This window comes from Manis pentadactyla, chromosome 11 (genome assembly GCF_030020395.1).
Source record: "Manis pentadactyla isolate mManPen7 chromosome 11, mManPen7.hap1, whole genome shotgun sequence".
In the NCBI taxonomy this organism is placed as follows: domain Eukaryota; kingdom Metazoa; phylum Chordata; class Mammalia; order Pholidota; family Manidae; genus Manis; species Manis pentadactyla.
Window position 1 is genome coordinate 47,629,014 of NC_080029.1, and position 25,139 is coordinate 47,654,152.

The following is a 25,139-nucleotide window of genomic DNA, read 5'->3' on the forward strand; positions in this document are numbered from 1 at the left end:
TTTTTATACTTAACATAGTCTCTGTAGCTAAGAGACTTTTTTTTCCTTTAAAATAGAAGCCAATTTGGAATTACTGCACTGATTAAGTGTATGGGATATAAAACTACAGGCATGTTAGAATATTAGACTATTCCAATTGAAAAGTGATTAAACACTGAAACATTTTACAGGAAAGAAAATAAAAAAAAATTTTAATTGATAACTAAAGTAGCCTTTTAACTGTTAATGACATGTATCAGTAGTCTTCAGTTTTAAAGATAACATCAAGGTTTTCAACTTGGACTGCAGGGACAAAGGAATAATACTATTTTTAGTAGTGGTTGACCTAGTGAGGATTCTTTTTGAAGGGGAAGAACTACATTTGTAATAGCACTGTATTCCATACTTGGACGGCAGTATATAATATGGTTCTCTGTTGTACAAGCATTGTTCATTGTTAAGTATTTATTGACTGATTAAAATACTGGATAATAGAACTTTGTGAAGAAGTTACTTAGCAGATGTAATTTTGAAAGAATAAGGATTTATCTTTGCATATATAATATTCAGGTGTTAATATACTTTAGTATAAAACTGAAAGTTTGTTCATGAGGACATTACCAGGGTACGTCCCACAAACTTTTATTGTGCACATACTATGCAAAAGACATTGTGCTACATAGCAGATACATAGTGGTAAATAAGATGGACTATACCCTGCCTGTATTATCAGAATGCTAATATAAAATCTAAAGTGATTGCATCTATGTGGTATAATCTAGAATCACTTAAAATATAAAGTGAATTTTCAGTATTAAAAACTTTTGATGATAAAATACTAAAATTTTGCATTTCACAATTTTAATCTTATGATTAGGTTGCATCCTAAATGAAGATATATTCTAAAATTGATACACAAAGATCCATCTTTGACCTAATATTAAGGTTTTCTTTTATTAGAACTTATTCCTTCCTTTCTGTAGCTAAGTTGTGTGGTACTTGTTTTGTTTTGTTTTGTTTTTTACCTCTCTCCACCTAATGATTTATATATTTTGGAGAAATTTATGTATATTATTATAGAATAAGTAGGAATTTCTCTCTGGGATTCCCATGATGTGTTCTTTTCTTAGGCTGGAAAGAAATTACAATATTAGACAGGATAGGTACCCTAGGTGAGTTGCATGCATGTCATTTATTTACACACACATTTAAGGTGTTTCATGTACAAGGATTGCTCTAAGATGCTGGAAAATCAGTGATGAGTAAAACAGACAGTCCCTACTCTCAAGGAGTTCTCTTGGCAGAGACAGATAATTATATAACAACACAAATGAGTTGTTGTAATTACATAATGAGACAAGGAAAGGAACGTGGTTCTGTAGGTGCATAGGTACGTAATATAGATCAGGGTGTCTGAGGAGGCTTCCTTGAAGTAGTCATGTGCAGAGACCTATTTGCACAAGATGGTGGAGATGGCTGGTAACAAAACAGATTTTTGAGTTTTAGAAAGATGTCTCTAGTTTCAGTGTAGAGACATACTGAATTCAGGGGAATGAATTAGTTTATTGTTATCCAGGAGAAATGATGACTAGAGTAGTGGCAGTAAAGAGAAGTAGGCAAATATAAGAGGTATTTAAATTTTAGATGGTAAAATTGGAAGGACATGCTGATTGATTTGAGTAGATGAGAGCTTAGGAATGGGGAGACATGAAAGATGATCATGGTTTCTGAGTTATGTAGGAATGGCAACTTTAGGCAGTATACAGATGAAGGACATCACATTTGGTTTTAGACATTGAGTATGAGGATGTTTCCATTTAAAGAGAAATAGAGAAGGTAGTAAGGATACAAGAAGGTAGTCTGGAACTTTAAGGAGGAGTCTGGGCCAAAGATACAAAATCAGGATTCATTAGATTATTGATGGCTATTGAGACTGTTCAGGAAGAGAGTGTAGAGCAAGAGAAGGCAGCTTAAACTGAGCCTTAAAAACTCCTAACTCAACTGGCAGAAGAGCCTGCAAAAGGAACAGCAAAAGAGGTGGGAAAAAAGCCAGTAGGGGAAGGTGGTGCAAAAATCATGGGAAGAGAGTGTTCATAGGAGTATTTCATGCTGATGAGAGGTTAAAGTAAGAATGGGATATACAAATAGTGACAATTCTAAACAGCTGAGTTCTCTACATTACTAATGGGATATACAAATAGTGACAATTCTGAAAAACTGAGATTTCTACATTACTGCTTACAAAATTGTGCATTTTTCTTTTATTTAGGCACATCTACTGTGCTGCTTACTAGAGTCAACTGTGCAGATTGGTCTGACTTATGTGTTAAGCAAAATGTTACTGAATTTCCTGTTATAAAAATGTATAAGAAAGGCAAGAACCCAGTATCTTATGCTGGTATGTTAGGAACTGAAGATCTCCTAAAATTTATCCAGCTGTAAGTATTCAGCTTCACCCTAAAATTTAAAAATTTTTAGGCCTATAAAACTTCTAATCCCTCATACTTTGTTGACAAGCTTTGAATAGTTTTAAGGAGGTATGAATTGAGATCACAGGATAAACATTAATGAGGATGGTATATCTACATTTCATCACTTTTGGGGAGATAGAAATATTGTTTAATGAGGGTGATTTTTTTGTTTAGAATAGCTTCATTATTTCAAATGTTTGCTAAGTTCAGTATCTTTTTTTTTTTTACAAGTTGAAAAGTATCTTTATAAATTAATTTTGAATATAATTATATATTTATCCAGCAACAGAATTTCATGCCCAGTGAACATAACATCTGTCCAAGAAGCAGAAGAATATTTAAGTGGGGAATTATATAAAGAACTGATCTCCTATTCTAGTGTGTCAGTACTGGGACTATTTAGTCCAACTATGACAACAGGTAAGCAGAATTAAACTTTCAAATTATATGTGATACAGTTAAAAACTCGTTTACTGTTTTTTTCAAAGGAATGCCTTTTTAAATAATAGAGAACTCAAATTACAGAGAACTTTGAAAAGACAAGGATTGAAGAAAAAAATAAAAACCTATAATGTAATTATTTGAGTTGTTAACTTTTGATATACTTCCTTACCTCTTTTTTCTCTGTTCTTATATATTGCATATTTATACATGTTTTAGTGTAATTGGGCTAGTACTGTGTATCAAGGTTAGTATCTTGCTATTTTTATTTAACATTATATGACTGCATTTTTTTCCAGGTGTTAATAGTCTTCAAAAACATGACTATATTTGATTTGATGAGTATACCATAATTTATTTAACTGTTTACCAACAAATTATATTTGCTTCCCTTTTTTCTTTTAGCTGTATGTAAAGAATATTTTTATTTCTGAGTCTTTGTGTGGATTTTAGACTATTTAATGGGTATAGATTCCCAATAGGAGAATAACTTTTTCTTCTGTAAACTTTGTTATATGTGTTCCCCATCTTTTAAATTGGGGTTTTAGTGCTTATCCTAATAAATTACTGGGAGACTTTTATATATTAAGGATATTAAGCTTTTGTTATTTTATTCCAATTATTTTCCCCCAAGTTGTTGTTTTTAGTTGTGTTTAGTAATAATTTTATTTGTAATAGTTTAAAATTTGCTTTCCAATTTATTGATTTTGAGATTTCTTCCACTGCTTTTATCCATAGAAAATCCCAATCATCTTTATCAGTTACTATTCACCTGTATTTTCTTCTTGTTTTAATTTATAATACTTTCTTACTCTAATTTTATTGTCTTCTTGCTCTGAATATTTTAAAAATTGTGATAAAATACACATAACATAAAATTTACCATCTTAATTTTGAAGTGTATAACTAACTGGTATTAAGTATATTTATATTGTGCAACTAATCTCCAGAACTTTTTCATCTTGCCAGACTGAAACTCTATACCCATTAAACAACTCTCCATTTCTGTTTGCCTAGCCCTGGCAACCACATTCTACTTTCTGTGTCTATCAGTTAACTATTCTCAGTACCTCACATAAGTGGAATCATACAATATTTGGCTGTTACTGATTGGCTTCCTTCACTTAGCATAATGTCCTTAAGGTTCATCCATGTTGTATTCCATAGTATGTATATAACATATTTTACTCATCCATTCATCTATTGATGGACACTTGGGTTGTTTTCACCTCTTGGCTTTTATAAATAATGCTGCTGTGAACATGGGTATACACATCTCTTCAGGACCCTGCTTTCAATTCTCTGGTTATATACCCAGATGTGGAATTGCTGGGTCATATGGCAATTCTGTTTTTAATTTTTTGAGGACCTACCATATTGTTTTCCATAGCAGCTGCACCATTTCACATTCCTACTGATAGTACATAGGGTTTCTAATTTCTTCACATCCTCATCAACACTTGCTATTTTCTGTTTTTTTTTGATAATAGTCATCCTAATGGATATGAGGTGATGACTCATTGTGGTTTTGATTTGCATTTCCCTAATGATTAGTGATGTTAAGCATCTTTGTATATGCTTTTTGGCCATTTATATATCTTCTTGAGAAATATCTATTCAAATTATATACCCTTTTTAAAATTGGGTTGTTACTGAATTGCAGAAGTTCTTTATATATTCTGGATATTAACCCCTCCTACATACGATTTTCTTCCATTCTATAGGTTTTCACTCTGTTGATTGTGCCCTTTGACTTTTTTTTTTCTTTTTAAAAGTCTAACCATTTAGATATTTTTGTGCATGGTATGAAGTTGAGGCCAAATTAGTTTTTGTCTAAATAGTTATTGCCTTTTTTTCCTCTCTTTTTATGATTCTGCCATCACCATACATATTAAATCCATGTCCATATGTGTGTGTGTGTGTGTGTATATATATATATATATATATATATATGACTGTTTAAATGTTTTCTATTTTATTCACTTTACCTACTAATGCTTAATCTGTTAGTTTTATAATACATGTTGAATATATGATTGGGTCAGGTCTCTCTTATTTGTCTTTTTTACATTTCCTTTTTTGCCTGTGGACTCTTCCAGGTGAAATTTAACTATTTACAATAAATAAGTTTATTGTTTAAACTTAATTTGGATGTCTGTTGCTTATTTTATGCTTCATTGGCATTTCTTTAGTTAGTTTTCCTTTAGTGTTTTTTTTTTCCTATGAAGAGTATGCTTCTTTTGGTTTTATTTTCTACAGGGCTAGAGGACATGTTCTTTAAAAAAAACAAACAAAACCTTGGAATATATAAATTTCAATGATTTTGACTTCCTCTTAAGGAGAATGAGGATTTTACATTTCTTCTATGGTCTTTTTCTCTATCTGAGCCTCTGTGATCTGATGATAGACCAAGGTTGTCATTATTGCTGAACTTTTATTTTTTTACATTATATCTTTCTCTTTAAAAATATTTGTATTTATTTTTCCAACATTCTATTATGAATATTTTCAAACATAGAGCAAAGTTGAAAGCATTTTACAATGAACACTCATATACCCACTGATTAGATTGAACCATTAGCATTTAACTGCACTTGCATATACCTGTACATTTTCCATCCCTTCATGCATCAATTAAATTTCTTACTTTTGATGCATTTCAAATTAATGTTTTTGCATTCAGCTTCGAAGCAGTGCTTATAGCAATTAATTTTACTTTGTTAGCCTTACTTAGCATCATAGACTATAGTGTTCTTTTAATAACACAAATATTTCTATTCTTAGACTTTTATTCTTTTTTTTTGCTTCATGGGAATGTGTCTTTCAGTAAGTTTTAAAGGAAGGGTACACAGGGCATTTTTTCTCACCAGTAGTACTGCTTAGAATAATATTTCTTTGCATATGGATGGCCTCTAAGAAAACCCTTAGTGTTTTCTTCATCACATGGTCTTCCCTTTTACCTAACAAACCTCCCCCTTCCTATTTTTCTTTAAGATTAATTTCAAATTCTGAATGAAATCTTTTAAGGATAGCTGTATGGGAAGAGGATCCCCATGTCTAGCATTATACTTGTATAGAGTGGACACTATTAACTACTTATTAAATTTTGCTTTCTACAGATTTCTGTCTAGTAATTATGCCCCTCTACTTTGTCTTCAACATCTTTTAAAATAAAAGCCAAAATAACTTACTAGTAAGAAGTGATAATATAATGTGTGCTCTGTGGCTTACCAACTTTGAAGGCAAAATAGTAGAGGGATAGCTTTTTGATTTGTATATATATATATTTTTTGGTATCATTAATCTACAATTACATGAGGAACATTATGTTTACTAGACTCCCCCCATCACCAAGTCCCCTCACATACCCCATTTCAATCTCTGTCCATCAGTGTAGTAAGATGCTATAGAGTCACTACTTATCTTCTCTGTGTTGTACAGCCCTCCCCATGCTCCCCTCACATTATACATGCTAATTGTAATGCCCCCTTTCTTCTCCCATCCCCCTTATCTCTCCCTTCCCACCCATCCTCCCCAGTCCCTTTCTCTTTTGTAACTGTTAGTCCATTCTTGGGTTCTGTGATTCTGCTGCTCTTCTGTTCCTTCAGTTTTTTCTTTGTTCTTATACTCCACAGATGAGTGAAATCATTTGATACTTGTCTTTCTCCTCCTTGCTTATTTCACTGAGCATAATACCCTCTAGCTCCATCCATGTTGTTGCGAATGGTAGGATTTGTTTTCTTCTTATGGCTGAATAATATTCCATTGTGTATATGTACCACATCTTCTTTATCCATTCATCTACTGATGGACACTTAGGTTGGTTCCAATTCTTGGCTATTGTAAATAATGCTGTGATAAACATAGGGGTGCATATGTTTTTTTCTAACTGGGCTGCTGCATTCTTAGGGTAAATTCCTAGGAGTGGGATTCCTGGGTCAAATGGTATGATTTGTATTTCTTTATGAAAACTGCAAAGTGAGTTAGCCTGTGTTTTACTCCTCTACCTTTCCCTTTCTGTTTTTGCCCCTGCTGTTGACTTTGTCTTCTATCTACCTCAGGTGCCTGCTGCCCTGAAGTTCTCGTTTATTATTTACACTGGGCCTCCTTCCAAAAAGAATTAAGGTCTTCAGATACTAAAATGTGCAAATACAATAAAATCATTAAAACAAGGATAAGAGCTTAGCAATAAAAGAGAGAGGATAATTTGGAATATCTAGAAAACATTGCAGTTAATCATAAAACTTAACCCTATGTAACCTGGTATCCTCCAGAAACAAAGACAAAATGTTTGTCATCTTACCATCATTATAGAATAAATGGCAACATACAAGTGAGGATGCTGACTCATCCATAGAGAACTTTTACCTGGTTGTAAATGCTGAGAGGAATTTTTCATATATATATATTTTTTATATAAGAGCAATGTGAGAACAGTATACTTATAGTTTTGTACAAATGATAAAATTTACATGTAATTATCTGTCAGTAAAAGTCAAAAAAAGGATAGTGTTAAATTGTATACAGTTAGTTTTGGTGTGCCAGATGATGTAGTCTGGATATGATGCTTTTTAAATTATTTCACTGGATTGATTATTCCCACTCTTTCAATCTGGTGTTAGTTTCTCTTTACTTCTTTTTTGTTGTTTATAGATTCCACTGTTTTTGGCAGACATTCACATGATAGTTGCTGGGCTCTCAACATATATATTGAGTGAGAAAATGTGTAACAATAAATGGCTCTTATGAATTCGTTAACATTTTTATGTGCATCTGTATTTTACTCATAAAAGCTAACTACTGACATTTACTGAGACTATCAGATATTGTTTTGTTTTTACATAAATTCTAATGAGTTGAAGACTAATATGAGTTCCATGATGGCTGAAATGTCTCTTTTGTCTACTGGTTTATCTGCCAGGTCCCACTCTCTACTGGAAAGTTACTATTTTTCCTTTGTAATTAATAAGTATCTTGTGGGGGTACAATTTAAAACTCTGTAAATGTTCTGTTTCTCATTATACTTTTGCACTCCAGTTTTAGAATCCATTACTTGAAAGAGCTATTATTATGATGGTTGCCAAGTGGAAAATTTCTAACTCCATTATTCCTTTCACATTTATAGTTGGCTACTACTATAATAAGAGTTTTCCCTTCTCATTTGTTTCTGAGTATGGATGCCTGTGTTGTTATTTTATTCAATGAGTTATAGTCAGTTACTATAAATTAGTTTGCTAAAATTGTCCTCGATTTGGTCAGTGGGAAACCCTTCAGTCTACTTCTGTGTCCTTTTCATGTGTCTTCATTCTTCAAATATGTCTTCCATTCCTAGAATCAGCCATTTCTCCAAGGAGTCAAGGTTCCTTTTACTGGACATTGAATTTAGAAACCAAGAAATAAGGGTTAAGAGTGCATTTAGTTACTGGAGTGTTCTTGCTTCTTGACTCTTTTGTTGATAGAGCTAAAAAAAATAGATGTATGTATATATGTGTATATAAATATAACTATTCAATAAAATGTGATAGTGGAAAAAAGTATTGCTAAATTAGTATATTCACTTTATGCAGTTAAATGTTTATAGTTAAACAAGTAAATATTGTAGGTCACCATTAATATTACAATCCAGATATATTTAGAGTGGTTAAAAAACTTTTTGCTTATATAACTGGTTATTTCCTTTATTTGGGGTTGCAACATTCTGACATATATGCAGTTTTCACCGAGGAGGAGAAAATGCCTGGTTTTTAATGTTCAGAGGAAAACTTGCATGCTTATTTAATAGAAATGGATATGTATCTGAAGTCTACAGTCTTAAACACCCTATCCCACAAGTAACTTAGGATTTGTGAACAACTAGATTCATGAAGAGCCTTTCGAGAAACATATTTGTGAGTAGAGAGGCTTCTGTATGAGGAAACTGTATGGGACCATTAGTGTAATTTTCCACTGTTACTTACCAAAAAAGAAAAGCTGAAACAGGTCCCATTATGTCATTGCTTTAGATAATGATCATCAATTATTGAACAGAATTTATCTCTTCTTTCTCTTAGAAATAAAAATGTAGGCACTCAGTCCTTTCTAGCTGCTTTTCTTAATGATTCTTTTCTATTTTGGCATATTCAGGCTACTTGGGTTTTTTCATGGGTTACTAATTTCTCATTAAATTCATGATGATAGATGAGCTCTCATTGTTGCCTACAGGCTGACTGTGCCACTCTGGTAAGCTGGCTTTCCTACAGTGTTTCTCAATCTTGTGGAAAGTATGCATCCTTTTTAAATAAAATAATCTTGTGGTTAGCCAGTGTTCACAGTGTTGATGCTGGCATCATGAATATAGTGCTGTTAAGGTGCAGACCTTTTGGCTGCAGCATGCCCTAGATGACGAGGTGTTTTATGACTCAATCTTTCCATCATCATTTTTCTATTTGAACTGCTACAAACCTTTCCTGAAGCCAGCTGAACTATCATTTAGCCTTTCTTGGCAAGAGTACATCGTTCGTATAAGTCTACCTCTGCTCTTTTCTCATTTGTCTACAACTATTTAACTCAGACTTGCTTCTTGGTTATAAGATAGTCATTAATGTTATCCAGAATATGCTATTATTTATGAAAATGTATTAAGAAATCTACAGGAGTAGTTTTTATTTTGAATATGTATGTCCTAACAAATGAGAAAAGATGATAATAGAAATTAATCAAAGTTCAAAAGTAACAAAAACACACCATAGAAAATACAGGATGTAAAATAAGCAGACACAAATCCCTCACCCAGACCCCATCAGAGGACTAGAATTTCCAGTCTTTAATTTTTTTCTATGCCTATAAGCACTTATTAATATTGTGATTATAATGTATCATTTCACATACCTGCTTGTCTTTCCAGGCTACATATAGGACAACTGTTTCCATTTACCTTGCTTTAGGAGTAAATTACAAAGCAACACATATTTATTCAGTAACTATGATTAGAGTTCTATAAACCTTATAAATTACATTTAGAATACATTTGTTTAGGGAACCATAGTTGCATCAAGTCAATTTATATTTCTGTAGTAATCAAATGTCAAAAAGAATGCATTTGTTTTAGAGCCATTAAATTATGTAAGGTCTGTACTTAAATATCTTAATAATAAAGCACTACCATTTATAAATCTGTTCATCAATTGAAAAGCACATATAATTTTAAAGGTTTCAGATATTTGTCTCCTCTATATATTTATAGCAAAAGAAGATTTCACTGAAGCAGGAAACTACCTAAAAGGAAGTGTTATTACTGGAATTTATTCTGAAGAAGATGTTTTGATACTGTAAGTTTATTGGTCTTACAATTTTAGGAAGAAAGCAAAATAATATATTGCATATATTTCCACAGTTGATGAAGAAAGGCAAAGCCTAATAAGTTTTTAATTTCCTTGTAGGAGGATCAGCTATTTAGAATCTCCTGGCTATTTAGTGTTTTTAGATATTTTACTTTAGGCTACAACTTTCACAGAGGTAACTTTGGATTCATACTACTTCATCTTCCTATAAAAATTTTCTTCTTTGGGTTCTTTTACCTGCAGTTTTGATTCTTTAGCTTGTCATAGTTTTTTGGGAATTTTACTTCTTGATTATCTGGATTTTGATTTGTCACCAAGGTATATATAAAAGCCTGAATTTTTCCATATTTCCATGTTTTTCCCAGTTTTAAGTAATGCAGCTATACCTGGTAGTTATAATTTTAAGTTATAGCAAACATATACTGAATCAGTGCTTTTTTCTTTTGGCCATTTAGGTTGCTTTATTTGTAGAGTTTGGGGCTTCTGTGAACTACCAAATATTTTAGTTACTGCAGAATGAAGGACTGAAATGAAAATTTGGAGATTTCAATTAGTGACTTGTTCTCAGATGCAAGTGGAGCTGTTAAGCCCCAGGAGTTTTGTCTTTCTTATCTTCTGACTACAGTATTCCTAATTTTGTTTTCTGAGCTTTAATCTTTCATCTTGAATACTGATGCCATATGCTCTTCATCAAGTTTCTGTCCTATCCATGAAATCTGAGATTTTTAAAAAGTAAATACTGAACTCCAGTTCTTTAGGAAATATGAGGCCTATTCACCTGACACTTGGACAGTCAGGTCACTCAACTGTCTTTGACTCTTCTGTCATTGTGCACTTAACTATGGCCCAAAGAGCTAGGCCAGTAGTTTTTAGAGTATGTTTTGTTTATAACCAGCTGGTCAACTAAGAGGGTTTTGCAGGTAACCTGAAGACTTGGGGTCTCTACTAATGTTTAGAATATTACAATGTCTGTACTTAGTTCTAGTATGAATTGAGCTTTTACATGATATAAATTTGACTACCTTGCTAGTAATTTACACAAAGCATTTTTTCCTGTTTAATATAGTGGTTTTCTTTTAGGTTTAGTTAGTAAAAAAGTAGTGGTAGGAGGGAGCAAATTTGGGCTGTTCCAGAAGAGAGAGCACAGACTTTATATCTGGGGTGCCTCAGTTTGAATTCTGCTCTGCCATTTATCACTCTCTATGTCTTGGTTTCCTCATCTGTAGAATGGGGATGATCATGGCTACTTTATAGGGTTGTTTTGAATATTAAATGAAAACTGAAAGCACTTAGTATAGTGCCTGGTAGACAGTACGTTTTTAATAAATGCCCATCTCCTTGCTCAGCAGTATAGTGAGCAGTCCAAAAAGGTTGTGAACCATTCAGTGTGTTCCTAATCTTATTTAGACATGTTCTTGATGAGTATATTGACTAGAAAAAAATCTGACTAGATTATTATCTGTTGCTTTCTTTTAATTTAGGTCGTTAAGGCTCCTGAACTTCTCAGATAGCCTCGCTGATAGAAGATCAGTTTGCCTGAGTTCAATTTTTCCTTAATACTGGGAGCTTCCCATTTGCTGTCTCCCATTGTGATCTCTTCGCCTAATTGTTCATGTTTTTGATTACTTGCTATATTTTGGTTGGAAATTTTAATACTGCATTTTTCCATAGGTCAAATAAATATGCTGCGACTCTTCCAGCCTTGCTGTTTGCAAGACATAAAGAAGGCAAAATAGAGAGCATACCATTAGCTAATTCCCATGTGCAAGACATAGTTGGGATAATAACAGATGCATTACTGGAAATATTTGTGAGTATTATTTATAATAAGGGTGGTACTTGAAATAAAATCTACATCAGCTAAAGATAGTATATTTCAATACTTGATTTTCCAGCTTTTGTTGGCACAGGGCATGATGTTTTGTGAGCTGAAAATTTATTGGGTTGCTCTGTTTTATTGTTCACTCATTCCATGTATAGCTTCTCTAGTCTACTGCCAAAAATTTGCATGTCTTTGGATTATTTTTATTGCTGAGACTAGTGTGGATGATGGCCAGTTTAAGTACTTAATCTAGGCTGAAACTTGGTATAACGCACATGGATTCTGGGAGTAAGAGTGCTTGGCTTCAAGTCCTTGCTTAATTCCTTACTGGCTGTGTGGTAACTTCTCTGTGCCTCAGTTTCCACTTGCATAAAATATAGGTGATGGTAGCACCTGCTGTGGAGAGCTATTGTAAGGACTAGATGAGGTATGTGTATAGTGCTTTGTGTACAGTGTTCAGCCCCTGATAAACAGTCAGCAAATGTTACCTACTGCCACTTACACAGTTTTAAAACAAAATACTGTCTTATGAAAGGCCTTTACCGATGCTTACTTTGTGTATTAGTGGATTCAAGGATACAACATATGTAACCTGCATTTCATGATTTCAGTTGCTTTGCATTTATATTAAACATAGCTAGAATATTATAAATTTATGCTTTTCTACGTTTCTAAAGTGACATAAAGAGCACTATTATCAGCTGTAAATACTAAATGAATATCTTCTTGTTACTGTGTTTCTTGTCATGATGATCTAAATGACATTACATTTTAGGCTCGAATAAGACTATTGTCTTTATTAAGTCTGTTCCCACCTCTCCACCCATTAAAGTATTAGATGATGTCATTATTATTAGAATGTAGTTTTCTAAATTATTTAATTAAGTAGCATTTCTGTCTTTAATGACACATTATTATATGAATATTTCTTTAGCATATGTATAGTGTAATGTTTTTGGACTTATTATAAGCCCTTAAGTTTTTTTCTAGGTAATGCAGAGAACTACAAAGAAGAAAATTACAATCAGCCATAACCTTTTTAACCAAGGTTATATTTGGGGATATATTTTCCCAAACTTTAAAAACTTCAGTATATGTATATATGTATGTATGAATATATGTATATGTATTTGTCTTTCTATATTAAGGGATATTCCCATCAAGAAATGAAGATACACATATAGGTTTTTTATTATTAGCATAGTATTCTGTTGAACTAATAAACTACAATTTCTTTAATCAGTTTCCTGTTCATGGATATTTCAGTTGTCTTCAGTTTGTTTAGTTTTATCAGGGACCAACCGTATAGATTATCTTTTTGAGTGTTTCCATAATTATATTTATGACAAATTCATAGCATTTAAATTGCTAGTCCACAGGTTGTACACATTTTTAAGGCTTCTGATACTTATTCCTGTTTTGCCCAATAGAAGATTTGTATCATTTTTGCCTATCTGATAGATAAAAAAGTGGGTTTTTTTCTTTGAGATTATATTCTTTAAGGCTGAGAAACTTTGGACAAATTTAACAGCTATAAAAATCCATTTACACTTGAGGCAAATGTGATAAGCATTGCGTCACTTTTCCAGTGTATAAGGTTTTAGTTTTCAGTGTTTGACTAAATATTGAACAGCTGTAATGAAAATTATTTTGCTTTTAGAGTATGACCTTTCCATAAATTATAAAACCTTCAAGTGGTTATTCAGTTTTTTAAAGCTGTGTTGGAGGTTTAAATCTAGAGCATGTAGTGGCTGTGTGCAGCAGCCAGCTAACAGCAAGCTCGTCACCTGGCCTGCACTTAGGTACTAAAGAGACTTGACTTCCTTCATCTGGACAGGAAAGAGGAGTGGATGACCAGATGTTAAACATTTTTTATGTGGCATCAATTTTTTTTTGAAGTGTAGTTAGCATAATATTATGTAGTTTCAGGTGTACAACATAATGATTCAACATTTATATACATTATAAAATGCTCACCATGATAAGTGTAGTTACCATCTGTTACCATACAAAGTTATTACAATATTATTGGCTATATTCCCTACACTGTACTTTTCCTCCCCACGACTTATTTATAGCAAAGGTTATAAATCCTCTTAATCCCTTTCACTTGCCTCACCTATCTTCCCAACCCTCTCCCCTCTGGCAACCACCTGTATGATCTTTGTGTTTGTGAATCTGTTTCTGGGTTTTGTTTTTAGATTCCACATATAAGTGAAATCATATGGTATTTGTCTTTGTCTGACTTATTTAGCTTTGATTATGACTCTCTAGGTCCATCCACATTGTCACAAATGGCAAGATTACATCCTTTCCCATGGTTGAATAATATTCCACTGTATTTATGTGCCACATTCTCTTTATCCATTCATCTATTGACAGACCCTTCAGTTGCTTCTATATCTTGGCAGTTGTAAATAATGCTGCAGTGAACATAGGGGTGCAGATATCTCTTTGGTATGCTTTTTCGTTTCCTTTGGATATATACCCAGAATTCAGCCTGCTGGGAAATATGGTAGTTCTGTTTTTAACTTTTTGAGGAACCTCTGTACTATTTTAAAAAGAAAAGAAAGGACATGAATTCAACAGTCCAAGCAGGTTTATTTCTAAACCTGAGGGGGACCTCTTTGTTCTGGCGAGCAGAACAAAGAAGGTGTCTCTTACAGGCTGAGGCTTTTTATGGCCAGGTTTTTTGGCGGGCTTTTGAGGGGATGGGTCAGGGAAAAGGTGGGCTTGTGGCTTGCTGATGGGTGTTCTGGAAAATGCTTGTAGCCTAAGTAAGATGAAACCTAGGTCTCTCTGAGATGGTGGGTGAAAGGCAGTACTCCTGTCCGGGCTCTGTTATGTTTTCCATGGCAAGCTGCACCAACTTATTTTCCTACCAACAGTGCACAAGGGTTCCTTTTTCTCCACATCCTTGCCAATGCTTGCTAACTCTTGTTTTTTGATGATACTCGTTCTAGCAATTGTGGGGTGATAACTCACTGTGGTTTTGATTTGCATTTCCCTGATGATTAGTGATGTCGAGCATTTTCTCATGTATCTTTTGACTGTTAGTATGTCTTCTTTACAAAAATGTCTAATTCCTCAGCCCATTTTTAAATTGGGTTGTTGGTATTTTTGCAACTGAGTTGTGTGGGTTCTTCAGTTATTTTGGATATTAACCTCTTTTTGGAGATAAGATGGCAATATTTTCTCCCATTCCGAAGGCTGCCATTTTGTTGCTGGTGTCCTTTGCTCTGCAGAAGCTTTTTAGTTTGATGTAGTCTGCTTGTTTATTTTGCTTTTGTTGCCTTTGCCAAACAAGAGTTTTGTTGGTCATGCATATATTGGCTAGTGTGGTTTAGATTTCAGCATAAGAAATGATTAGAAGTGTTATGTCCTTGTAAAACAGGGAGCTCCTTTAAGTTAATTTACTTGCAAATTATATTAATTTTATTTTGAAAATAACTTGTTAAGGTAAAGTGAGCTTAACTAAAAAAGCTCTTGAAAGTCATAGTTATTAGTATAGCAAAATCTCCACTTAAATAAAAATATTTGGACTACATTTAGCAAATATTGCATGAGTGATTTGAACATTATTTTTTATTTTATTCATCATTCCCCATGGTTTATTATTTATTTATTTATTTATTTTAACAGCCAGAAATCACTGTGGAAAATCTTCCCATTTATTTAAAACTTCAGAAACCATTACTTATTTTATTCAGTGATGGCAGCATAAATTCCCAGTATGAAAAAGCAATATTGACCCTGGTAAAAGAGAAACACTTGGATTCACTTACCCCTTGCTGGTTAAATCTGTACGTATATATTTGTTTTTAATATGTAAAAGTAAAGTGTAATTATCATTACATTTTCATTGGCAAATGAGACTTTCTAACTCTACCTTTGGAATTAAATTATGGGACTGATATATATATATATGTCATCATGATATTTTAGTAATTAAACTCTCTCAGATGGTCTAAGATGACCTTGTTTTAGATTGAATTCTGTTCTACAACTTTTTTTTACTGTATGGTATTTTTTCAGCTTTATTGAGGTATAGTTGACAAAATTGTAAGTTACTTAAAGTATACATTGTGATGATTTAATATATATACACGCATTGTGAAAGAATTCCTCCATCCATCTTATTAACACATCCATCACTGACATATTTACATTTTTCAGAAGGGGGTGAGAACATTTAAGTTCTACTCTTTCAGCAAATTTCATTTATTCAATATAGTGTTATCAACTGTAGCCACCATGTTATACATTGACCCTCAGACCTTATTCATTGTACAATTGAAAGACCCTTTCACCATTCTCTTCCTATTTCTCCCACCCCAAGCCCCTGCCAATCACTTTCCTACTCAGTTTTTTCCCCTGATATATAAATGATACCATGCAGTATCTGTTTGTAGTCCCATTTGTTTACTTTTGATGCATTTGCTTTTTGTGTCATGCAAATTATTAGAGGTAATAATTTTTCTAATTTTAAAAGTAATTGATGTCCATTGAGGAATATTTGGCAAATAGAGAAAGATAAACATTATATTTTGGCATTTTTCTTCAGTTCCTTCCTCTTGCTACACTTCTGTAGTTTTAAAATGCAGCCTGAAATGTTATAGAAAGTTTCAGTGCATTCACCAGCAATACTTCCTGGTATGTTTTCTAGATGTATGGCTTGTGTTACATTTAATGTCTGTGGACACAGTCCACATATGTACATACTATCACTTGTTCAAATTCATCATATGAAAGATATTTTTAACTTATTTGAAATATTACAAGAATGAGGCAGTGTACATTTTTGCTGTGAATAGTTTGCCAAAAATACAACTTACTGCTTGAGACAAAATTTTTCCAGCTAATTATCCTTGTAGGTATCTCAGAGTAAAATAGCATTTTCCATAATGTGGAATATGCTCTGTATTAGGAAAGCTAAATATCTTAAACTTATGGTTTCCTTGAATGAGAATAATTTCTAAAAATCATATTAAATTGAAGTTAATTCCTTTTTCTTTTTTCTGAGGAAAGACACAGTTTTATTTGGAAAAGAACTAACTATTATAAGTATTTGTTATTTTACAGTTTGTAACTGTTTAAGTTTTGAGCTGACCATGTAAAACAGATAATTGGGTAAACTTTGGAAGGAACCTATTGATTATATCAAGCCTAATTATTGACAAGCCTTTGAACTATGTCCGATTTCCATTAAAACTGTCACTGGCTGCCTTCTTTCTCCTGAAAGAAATACAGTACCACATGTTAAAAGAAACTTAAGAATCTGATTACTCATATAATAGTTACAGGCCTCTTGGTTTCCAGGGCATCTTCTTATAAAATACACTTACTGGCATGATACTATATTTAATGTTTTATAAACTATTTTCATAATTTTGTTATAGAAAGAAATATTAATATCTTCAATTGTTCCCTCTTGTAGAAAGAATACTCCTGTGGGGAGAGGAATCTTGCAGGCATACTTTGACACTCTGCCTCCCCTTCCTCTTCTTGTTGTGGTGAACCTGCCCTCAGGGGGCCAAGTATTTGCATTTCCCTCAGACCAAGCTGTCACTGCACAAACCCTCTTATTATGGCTTAAGAAATTAGAAGCAGGACTAGAAAGTCCTATCAGTAAGTTTTGTTTAACTTAAACACAGTTCTGTATTTTGTTTCATAGACTTTTAAACTTGAGTTATGTCTAATGAATGCTAGAATAAATTGAATTGTAATGTTTTATAAGTATCTTAAATGTTAATATGCCGATAGCATTGTACATCAGGCAGTCTCCTGTGTGGTAGGTATTACTTTCCACAGAAGATAAATACCATTGTATTACATTTTGTTAAATTTAATAATAATAGCCAACATTTATTAAATGCTTACTCGGTATCTAACACAGTGCTAAGTGATTCACATGCATTATCTCATTTAATTCTCACAAGAGTCATAAAAAGTATTACCTGTAGAAGCGTTATCTAGTTGAAAGTCATATAATTAACCAGTAAATGAGGAACCAGCCTGGATCTCTGAGCCAGAATTTTGAACCACAAGAAAATAGATCTTTAACCAGAATTTACAAAGCTTGCTTATAACATGTCATAGCCTCCACTTTTCTAAAACATATGTGAATTTATACTTATGAAATATATGTTATGTGTTAATTTATACCCAGTTGTGGTGGCAGCAGGCCTGTTGCTATAAGTTAAATTTAAGTTACCATGTAATGCCCTAATTTTTTAATATATTGATGAAATTGTGTGAAATTTGATGAAATGAAAAGTCTGCTAAGGTACTAGCCAAGGATTTTGTTATTCAATACCAGGTGAACTAGACTATTTTGACATTATTTCATGACAGAGTCCTTAAATAAGGAGTGTGTACATGGATGTAAATATTTATGTATTTGTATACATAGATTTCTCATATATGATCTCCAATTCAGTGTTACATTGTCTCTCAGCCAACATGCATAGTGTGAATCTATAATTATGTGTATTTGTGTGTATTTCATCTGATACTTGAATTTATTTTAAATGTCAATCGTAGCACATCTGTTTTTCTGGGTGGTCTGCTCCATTTCTGTTAAGTAAGGCAGTTTTAACTAAGTTATTATGTTTAAATATCCTATAGGTGGTTATGTTTAATACCGAAATATACCATAAAATCTATACTTTTAAAGTATGCAATTAGTGATTTTTAGTATATTTACAAGGCTGTGCAACCATTACCACTGTTGAATTCCAGGACATTTCCTCACCCTCAAAAGAAACCCATACCCATTAGTGATCACTCCCTCTTATCCCTTCCTTCCACCCCTGGCAACCAGTAATTTGCTTTCTATCATTTTGGATTTGCCTAATCTGGACATTTCATTAAATACAATCATACAGTATGTGGCCTTTTTTTGTCTGGCTTCTTCACTTAATATAGATTTTCAAGAATCATTGATGGTGTAACTTGAATCAGTAATTCCTCCTTTTTATGGGTGAATAATATTCCATTATATGAGTATGCCACATTTTCTTTCTTCATTAGTTGATGGATATTTGGGTTGCCTCCACTTTTTGGCTATTATGAATAATTCTGCTGTGAACATTCACGTACATGTTTTTGTATTTGTCCTTACACCAGTACCAAATTATCTTGAAAACTGCAGCTGTGTAGTGGCTTTTAAATTGGGAAGTTTGATTCCTCCAGCTTTGTTTTTCATTTCCAGGATTATTTTGGATATTCTGGGTCCTCTTAGGTAATTTATTAGCTTTAACATTTTCCTAGGGGATGTGAAAAATTAATTAAATAGACTATTTTTTTTAAATCATAATCTGAAAGGGGGCTTTTCTGTGGATCACTCATCTCTGAGTTCATTGCCGGGGTCCTTTCAGTTGTAGGTCTTGAACTCTTCAAGATAGTTTGCATTAACTTCTCTGTCTGCAGTGCTCCTTTATAGAATAAAATGCGGGTGGTCATTTCGTAGCAGCTGTGACACAGAGGCCCCATGGATTCTAAATCAGATAGAATTGTGTGTAGGTAGGGCCAGCATACCTGTGAAACTGAATGGCTTATAGAAAGGCGGTGATGTTCAGAGACACAGAACTCTACGCTCATGGCCCGGCCTCCTTGATTACTCCACTGTGTGGCTCTAGGCAAGTCTCTTTCTTCCTCTACAAACATAAAATGAGATATAATAGTTCCTACTCTGTGTCAGTTATTTTAAAGACCAAATCAAATTATGTATGTAAATGTACTTTGTAAAATGTAAAATCTAAAGAATTACCATTATTCATGTATAGAGATCCTTTCCTACAAGGAACATCCTTGGAGGCTTTGATTCCTCAACTCAAACTATTATCAAGAGGAAAGAATCAGAATTCTGAGTTTCCCCAGAGTCTGGTATATATATCTATCTTCCACTGCAATTTTGTTAATGCCTTTGCCAACTCACTCTTTGAGGGGCTTCCATTATTTCTTTGCATTGCTGCTTCTATTCTGAAGTTTTTCTGCAGCAGGGAAGAAGCGACCTGAACAGTATTTTTCTATTGGGTCTGGTCTTCTGTGCTGGTAGGACCTGCTCCCACTCTTTGGGAGACAGATCTGAGAAGTGGGTGCTGCAGCTACTCTTGGCATAGTCTGAGCCTGTAAGCATGTTTGCTGCACATCTCTGTTTCTGTGACATTGTGACCATGGGCTCTTTGTATTTGAAATTTACATTTAACTTTGGTCAAGCTGCCTGACCTTCCTCGGCCTTGGTGTTCTCATCTATAAAACTAGAATAATAATTGTACTTACCTCCTGGGGTTGTAAAGATTAAAAGAATAATGCCTGGTAAATAGTAAAAACTCAGTAAATGTTTGCTATTATTATTATTAACTTGATAATAATGTATTTATTACTCATGTATGATGAGAGTAGAGTTTTATTTGCAATTGAAAACATTAAGACCTTTGTATACAGTTCTCTCAGCAAATTATTAGCGGAATTGTGATGTCCAGTTTTAGGCATTTTTTCATATCAGACCACTAGGCTGCAGTGTTTACATTAAAAATTAAGTATGCTAAGTATTTTCAATGCCTTAATTTGTGCTTAAAGATATTTTAATCTTTGCAATATGCAGATAAAGTACAGTAATTCTTAACCTCTTATGTCTTCATTATATTCAAGAAAATGTATTGTCTGTTTGCCACTTTTGAATCTAACCTGGGAACAGTGATTTGAAACATCAAATACAGGGATAGTCTACATTTAGTACCCTGCTGATGTACCATGTACTAAGATTTCATATAAAATTTCCTCAGGCTCAGTTATATTAATAAGTACAATATAGATAATACTGCATATGTAGTTACGTAGATTTTTATTTGAGCTTTAGTCCACCTTAGGGAATTATGATTTATATGAATGTCCTAAGCTTTTAGATATATATTTGCCTCATGAGAGATGTTCAAGTTTGTGTTTTATGAACATTTATTAATTTTTTCATGGAACAGTATAAAGATTCTTTCACTAGAAGTTATTTTTAAAAAGTTTCCTTATATAGTTTACTTCTCAAAATAATCTTTTAAAGGGCAACTAAATTCTGAAATTGTATTGTACAGTTTCCTCCGTGGAGAAAAGTTAGCTGACTTACTCACATATATGTTATCAGCTTAAATAGTTTTCCTCTTCCAACGACCAAAGTTTTAAAGTAATACAAGATTTGTTACCATGAAGTGTATCTAAGAAATTATCCAGTCTGTTTTTATAGTATACTTAATTCCATAGCAATATTTAATTATTCCTTGTCTATAATTTTTACAAAATGAACTTGTTTTCATCAAGTGTGTACAAAGTATGTTAATCAAAAGTTAAAAATCAGAAAATGCCTTGAAATATAAGGAAATGCTTGTCTAAGTAATAAATAAATATATGTCCCCAACATTTTTTCTGGAATGATTGATAAGAAATAGTTCCAGTTCCTTAGAAAGAGAAGCAGGAGACTTTCATTTTAACTTGTGCTGATCTATCTGTAATCTCATTACACTTTTTGATGTTTTTTTAAAACCTCAACGAGGGCTAAGTGGCAGTAAGATTATGGGCCTTCTCTCTTTTTCCTATTAATACTAATCTTTATTTAAAATAAACTAGCTTATAAAAGTAATACAAAAATTTAAGTGGCTGATAATGACAAATATGTTGTTTCTTAGACAATGACAAAAAAAATCTAGTTTTGCTTAGGTAAATAAAGCTGATAAAGTCTCTACTCCTACAAATATATTTTTCAAAGTAAAACATTTTCTAGTATAGTTGTGTGATAATTTTATGTCTGTTCATCTTTAACCCTTGATTATATCTTCCTTCTAGCAATTTTACCTGCTCAGGGATGGAAACCTCATCTTCCTGCTTATAATTTTCTAAGTATGATGGATGCTGCAGCATCTCGACATCCCACTGGAAAAGGTCCTGGCTGTATGAAAGAAACTGGTATGCAGGAGAGTGATAAAGAACAACAAGAAGATAAATCAACCAGAAAAGAACCTATTGAAACACTGAGAATAAAGCACTGGAATAGAAGTAATTGGTTTAAAGAAGCAGAAAAATCATTTAGGCATGATAATAAAGAGTTATGATGCTCAAAAGTTAGCTGATTTCATAGGGAAAGACTAGGACTTTCCAAAGTCTTTTTGGCTTATTTGATAGACAATTTATTAAAAAATAATACTAAATCATTTCAAGTTTCTAGACCAGTGCTATCCAGTAGGAATATGATATGAACCATATATGTAATCTAGAATTTTCTGTTAGCCACATTAAAAAAAAAAGTAAAAATGAGCAGGTGAAAAGAATTTCAGTAATATATTTCACCCAGTAAGTATACCCCAAATAGCTCAGTTAACATAAAATTATAATGAACTATTTTACATTCATTTTTTCTGTCGTCTTCAAAGTCCAGTGCATATTTAACACTCACATTTCATTTCAGAGAAGCCGCATTTCAAGTGTTCAGTAGCTACATGTGGCTAGGGACTACTGTATTGGATAGCTCAGCTCTAGACAAAAACTGGTATAAACTTGGTTCTAGGCATGAAAAACATTGAACTAGAATAAAAATGTAGCTCTAGTTTAATAACAGTTGACTCCACAGTGGAGTCATACAGCTGGTGTGTGTTTTGTTGTGGTCATGATGTCAGAACCACTTTTTTAAAAATCAGAGAGCAGCTTTGTCCCCCAGGGAACATTGCAGTGTAGAAACATTTTTGATTGTAACCACTGGGGTGCACCTGGCATCTAGTGGGTAGAGACCAGGAATGCTGCTAAACACCTTGCAGAGCACTGGGCAGCCTCACAAACAAGGAATTATCCTGCCCAAATGTCAGCAGTGCCAGTATCAAATAACCCTGTGTTATGCTAATCTGTTCTGGTTCTGCTCAGTTAGGTTTGGAAAAAATCTTGGATATTAAAGGTAAATATCAGGTGGTCTTATCCTGATCGTTATTTGGACACAACCATATTTTATAAATTCATTTTATAATATTTTCAAAAAATAAAAAGCAATAACCCTAAGAAGGACTCAAAGTGATATATATGTATATGATATACTATTATCTACAATATATAATAATCATATATAATTATATGATAATATATAATTCATATATATATAAATACATGTAAATATATAAGAATCTTAAAACCTCCTAATTCAACAAGTTGTATGGCTAACATATATTGCTAACAGGAATTAAACATTTTGCTATCTTCCTCACAAAAAGAGTGACTTCCTAATCTGAACCGTATGTGAAATCTACCCTAGTAAGCTTTGGACAAGTCAGTTTGTCTCTCGGGCCATAGGGCCTCACCTGTGTAGCAAGAGGGCAAGATTAACTAAAAAATTAATTTTTCATTCCAAAGTCACTTACTTGTCAGGTTGATCTGTTTGTAGCAGGTTGTTTAATTTTTGTTCCATGCAATTTTTTGAGACATTTGTTGAGAATGTCCTACTTGGTGCTCCACTATACTCTTTTAATACCTACCTGGGGTATCTTGTTCTTGAAATTTTCTTCATGCACAGTTTGCTTGGTTCAACTGAGTTGCATAACTGGGGTTTTAAAAATCAAACAGTTAAATTTCAATAAATGTATGTATTTCATTTGTTAATATATCATTTGCTGCTAAGCAGCTTGTTGAGTTTTTTCCTGTATAGCATGTATTGCATATTATTTCACTTCATTCTCATATGTTTTTATATCTAATGGGGGATATAAGAATGAAGTCTAAATATATTTTATAGTATTAAAGTATCATCAGCCTAACAGTTAGAAAATGCTAACTAACTATAAGCACACAGAAATATGAAATGGATTAGTCATTGTACCATGTCAGCAGTTTTGACAGTTATTAACACATGTTCTTTTTATCATTTTAAATAAAGTATCTGGATTTCAGGCCTATTTTCAAAAGCTTCCTTTGGCCTTTGTCATGCCCTTTAATGGACCTCTTACCCTGTATCAACTGGGTTTCTATGGTTGCAAGCAAAAGAGATTCAATTTTGGTTAACTTAAGCAAAATAGGAATATTGGGTAATTCACAAAGTTAGAAGAAAAAATTAAGCCATACTTGAAAAGTCAGGAACCAAGGCTGTTCTAATTTTTCATGTAAGGGATCTGTGTAGCAGGAACTAACAGCTCAGTTGTGAATCAGTGACTCAGGGAGTTCTAGAAAAGTTGGTTAAGGGGAAAAGTAGGTATTGTAATTGGCAACCCTAGCTAGACTTCCACAATGTAGAAGAGGTAAGTCTTGCAAAAGAAATCTGGTTTCTGTTTACCAGAAAAAGTAAGAGTGAATGTGGAGGGAAAGGAAAGTATGAATGTGGAGCAGGTGTCCTCACACCACCACCTGTTGTCTTCTAATTGTCCTTTGTATCCTTTTTAAGTGTTTCTGCCACATACATCTGTCCCTTTTTGAGATCTTCAAAAGCTCTCTCTCTCTGTCCCCAGGTGCTGGTATTGTAACTGAATATTCCCCTGATCTGCAGTAGGACTTGGTGGCCAGTGCATATGTACATTCTGTGTAATATGTCATCTCTCCTAAATCACGATTCTTTCACCCCTCCCGCCTCAGTCTGCTGGAAGGTAAACATCCTTGGCCATGGCTTCCATCCCTTGTGGTCAAATATCCCATGGACTGTTTTTCAGAATTCCTGAAGTTCCTCACCCAAGCTTATGCTTCTTTTAAAAACTAGTTAAATGTTTATGAGCTGAACAGTGAGAGTTTGCACATCAGTAAGTGTCCATCCTTGGTAATAGAAAGTAGTCAAATAGGGATACCCTTGGGAGCTGTGCTTCTGCTAAGATGTGGAAAGCTGCAAGAAAATGTTACTCCTGTTCTAACAAGAGAAAATAGTCATAACTTTTATTATACCCATTAGAGAAGGCAACCAAAGGAACTGAATTCCAGAATGACAAACACTTTCAAGAAGAGATGGGATATGTGAACTGTTTGACCAGCAGAGAATAGGAGGCTGCCTCTAAAGCAAGTAAGAAGAAATCAAAGACTAGGAAGAGTCTTAAGATTTTACCCTACCTGCAAGTTGTTAGTCAGCTTGCCACATTTTCCTGAATCAGGGACAAAGGACTT

At 33.3% G+C, this 25,139-nt stretch overlaps 1 protein-coding gene across 6 annotated transcripts in view; it reads left to right on the forward strand.

The window, feature by feature from the left end:
* The window catches only part of TXNDC16 (thioredoxin domain containing 16), a 106,052-nt gene extending 82,105 nt beyond the window's left edge, over positions 1-23,947 (forward strand). For 5 of the 6 annotated variants that reach the window (XM_057488462.1, XM_057488460.1, XM_057488461.1 and 2 more), the window contains 8 exons: positions 1,110-1,151; positions 2,249-2,417; positions 2,734-2,870; positions 10,114-10,198; positions 11,882-12,020; positions 15,675-15,835; positions 17,470-17,660; positions 21,867-23,947. In XM_057488462.1, the coding sequence (XP_057344445.1) occupies positions 1,110-1,151; positions 2,249-2,417; positions 2,734-2,870; positions 10,114-10,198; positions 11,882-12,020; positions 15,675-15,835; positions 17,470-17,660; positions 21,867-22,132 (1,190 nt within the window). In that variant the 3' untranslated portion in view covers positions 22,133-23,947. The remainder of the gene's footprint in view (positions 1-1,109; positions 1,152-2,248; positions 2,418-2,733; positions 2,871-10,113; positions 10,199-11,881; positions 12,021-15,674; positions 15,836-17,469; positions 17,661-21,866) is intronic. The other variant, XM_036917931.2, reaches the window with a different exon arrangement.
* Positions 23,948-25,139: the final 1,192 nt, after the last annotated feature.